At 51.8% G+C, this 3,119-nt stretch overlaps 1 protein-coding gene across 1 annotated transcript in view; it reads left to right on the top strand.

Annotated features, from left to right (window-relative positions):
• The first annotated feature begins 475 nt into the window (after positions 1 to 475).
• LOC112071429 (protein APCDD1-like) overlaps positions 476 to 3,119 on the top strand; it is an 8,676-nt gene continuing 6,032 nt past the window's right edge. The window contains exons 1-4 of the mRNA XM_070439386.1: positions 476 to 630; positions 1,205 to 1,358; positions 1,637 to 1,813; positions 2,145 to 2,288. Coding sequence (XP_070295487.1) covers positions 476 to 630; positions 1,205 to 1,358; positions 1,637 to 1,813; positions 2,145 to 2,288 — 630 coding nt within the window. The remainder of the gene's footprint in view (positions 631 to 1,204; positions 1,359 to 1,636; positions 1,814 to 2,144; positions 2,289 to 3,119) is intronic.

The following is a 3,119-nucleotide window of genomic DNA, read 5'->3' as shown; positions in this document are numbered from 1 at the left end:
CCATCCCCTCTCTCTACCTCTCTAGTCTGTCCTCCATCCGCCTCTCTCTAAGTCCTGTCCCCATCCCTTCTTCTCTCTAAGTCCTGTCACCATCCACCTCTCTAAGGTCCTGCCCACTCCATCTCTCATCTCTAAGTCCTGTCCCCATCACCTCTCTCTAAGTCCTGTTCCCCATCCACCTCTTCTAACTCCTCTCCTCATCACTCCTCTATAGTCCCTTGTCCCTACTCCACCTCTCATCTAAAGCTCCTGTCCCCATTCCACCTCTGCTTCTAAGTCCTGTCGACACCCCATCCACCTCTCTCTAAGACTGTCACCCTATCCCACCTCTCTCTAAGTCCTGTCCCCCATCACCCTCTCTCTAGTCCCCTGTCCCCATCCACCTCTCCTTAAGTTCATCCGTGTCTTTGAAAATTCACTGCTCCAATCCAGGCCTACTCACTAATTCCTTCCTAATCCACCTCTCTCTAAGTCCATGGTCCCCATCCACCTCTCTCGTAAGTGCCCTTCCCGCCATAACACCTCCTTACTTCGAGTCCTGCGTCGGCCCATCCACACTCTCTCTAAGTCCTGTCCCCCATCCAGCGCTCGTGCTCGTAAGTCCTGTCGCGGGGGGCGCCCGATGCCGCAGTTGGTCCTCTAAGTCCTGTCTCCATCCATCTCTCTCTAAGTCTGTCGGCCACCCACCTCTCTCTAAATCCTTTCACCCATCCCACTCTCTCCTAAGTCCTGTCCCCATCCACCTCTCTCTAAATCCCTGTCCCCACTCCTCATCTCGTAAGTCCTGTCCCCATCAACTCTCTTAAGTCCTGTACCCCATCCACCTTCTTTAAGTTGTCATCCATCTCTCTCTAAGTCTTGTCCCATACCTCTCTCAAGTCTGTCAACTCACCTCTTCTAAGTCCGGTCCATCCGCCTACCTCTCAAGTCCTGTCCCCATCCTCTCTCTTAATCCTGGCTCCCCATCCATCCTCTCCTCTAATCACTGTCCCCATCCGCTCTCCTCTAAGTCCTGTCCCCATCCCACTCTCTCTAAAGTCCTGTCCCATCCACTCTCTCTAAGTCCTGTGCTCCCCTCTCTCCTCAAGTGCCCGTTCTCCCAATCCACCTCTCTCAAGTCCTTCCCCATCGCCTCTCTCTAAGTCCTGTCCCCATCCACCTCTCTCTAACTCGCTCTCCCATCCATCTCTCTCTCCGTCTCCAGCTGTGAGGTGCGCCCTGGCCCAGAGTTCCTGACGCGGTCGTACCGGGTTCGTCCCCACAACACGTTCCAGGCCAACCAGTTCTACTACAGGGACAACCACTGCACCAGCCCCACCTACACCCTGGTGGCCCGGGAACGACTGAGGCTCAGACAGGCTCCTGGATAATCAGAGGAGGAACAGAGGCGCGACTACCAGCTCCACGCACACAGGTAGGAGGGTGTGTCTTCCAGCATGACTCTGTTGTGTTGGTGTGTGCGTGTGTGTGTGTGTGTGTGTGTGCTGTGTGTGTGTGGTGTGTGTGTGTGTGTGTGTGTGTGTGTGATGTGTGTGTGTGTGTGTGGTGTGTGTGTGTATGTGTGTGTGTGTCGTGTGTGTGTGATTGTGGTGGAGATCTTCTAACAGTACACATGTGTATCTATCCCACTACCCAGGTGGTGTGTCACAGTGCAGACGTGGCCAAAGACCTGAACCAGCGGTTGAACCGGAGCTGTCGGGGCGCCGTGAGGAGCAAAGCACCATGGGAACCCAATGTAAACTATGAGCTGTGGAGTGAAGAGAGCGGCTGTGACTGCTCCAGGGAGCTCAACTTCTCCATGCACGAGCTGCAGGTTAGTGAGGAGGGATCCTAACCGGAAGGTGGCCGGTTCAAATCCCACGCCAGACTAAATCTGTTTGGCAGCTAGATGCCATATCCAGTTGTTGTGTTCTTGAGCAAGGCACTTGACCTTTAGAAACTACCCAGGGGGCATTGCAGCATGGCTGCCCTCTGCTCAGACCACACCAACCTGTCTGTGTCTTTCCAAGGCAAAGTAGAAGACAATACATTCCTGTTGGACATTCTTCTAAATTGGACACTAAATTATTCTCCTCCCCCCAACCCCTCCTCCTCCTCCTCCCCCCCAACCCCTCCACCTCTTCCTTCTTCTTCTCCCCCTGCAGCTGCAGCGTGTGGAGAAGCAGTACCTCCATCATAACGTGGATCACCTGGTTGAGGAGCTGTTTCTGGGAGACATCCACACGGAGAAATCCCAGAGGATTTATTATAGGCCGTCGAGCTATCAGGCTGCGTTACAACATGCTAAGGTTACTACTTTACTGTATATCGTTGTGTGTGTGGTAGCGTGTACTCTGTAGGGTGGTACTTCCACACTGAGCGTTTCCAGAGGATGTGCTACAGACCTTCTAGCTACCAGGAAGTCTCCCAGACCTCCAAGGTGAGTATTAATCTGTCTGTTGTCCACCGCTTAACAGACTCTGACTTCAGTTGACAATTTCAGTTGCTGGCCAGGTCAATTCTAGGGTCTGTTTGTTCCTACACGTACAGTTGGTGGTGGTGGTGTACCTAATTAACTTACCACTGAGTGTAATACACATACAGTTGAAGTCGGAAGTTTACATACACTTAGGTTGGAGTCATTAAAACTCGTTTTTCAACCACTCCACAAATTTCTTGTTAACAAACTATAGTTTTGGCAAGTCGGTTAGGACATCTACTTTGTGCATGACACAAGTAATTGTTTACAGACAGATTATTTCACTTATAATTCACTGTATCACAATTCCAGTGGGTCAGAAGATTACATACACTAAGTTGACTGTGCCTTTAAACAGCCAGAGAGAGATGGTGTGTGGGTAGAGTCCAGTGTGTGTGGGTAGAGTCCAGTGTGTGTGTGGGTAGAGTCCAGTGTGTGGTGGGTAGAGTCCAGTGTTGTGTGGGTAGAGTCCAGTGTGTGTGGGTAGAGTCCAGTGTTGTGTGGGTTAGAGTCCAGTGTGTGTGGGTAGAGTCCAGTGTTGTGTGGTAAGTCCAGTGTGTGTGGGTAGAGTCCAGTGTGTGGTGGGTAAGTCCAGTGTGTGTGGGTAGAGTCCATGTGTGTGGGTAAGAGTCCAGTGTGTGTGGGTAGAGTCCAGTGTTGT

Source organism: Salvelinus sp. IW2-2015, unplaced genomic scaffold (assembly GCF_002910315.2).
Source record: "Salvelinus sp. IW2-2015 unplaced genomic scaffold, ASM291031v2 Un_scaffold1613, whole genome shotgun sequence".
NCBI classification, from domain to species: domain Eukaryota; kingdom Metazoa; phylum Chordata; class Actinopteri; order Salmoniformes; family Salmonidae; genus Salvelinus; species Salvelinus sp. IW2-2015.
The sequence above is the reverse complement of the archived record's forward strand: the minus strand, read 5'-3'. Positions and strand labels throughout refer to the sequence as shown.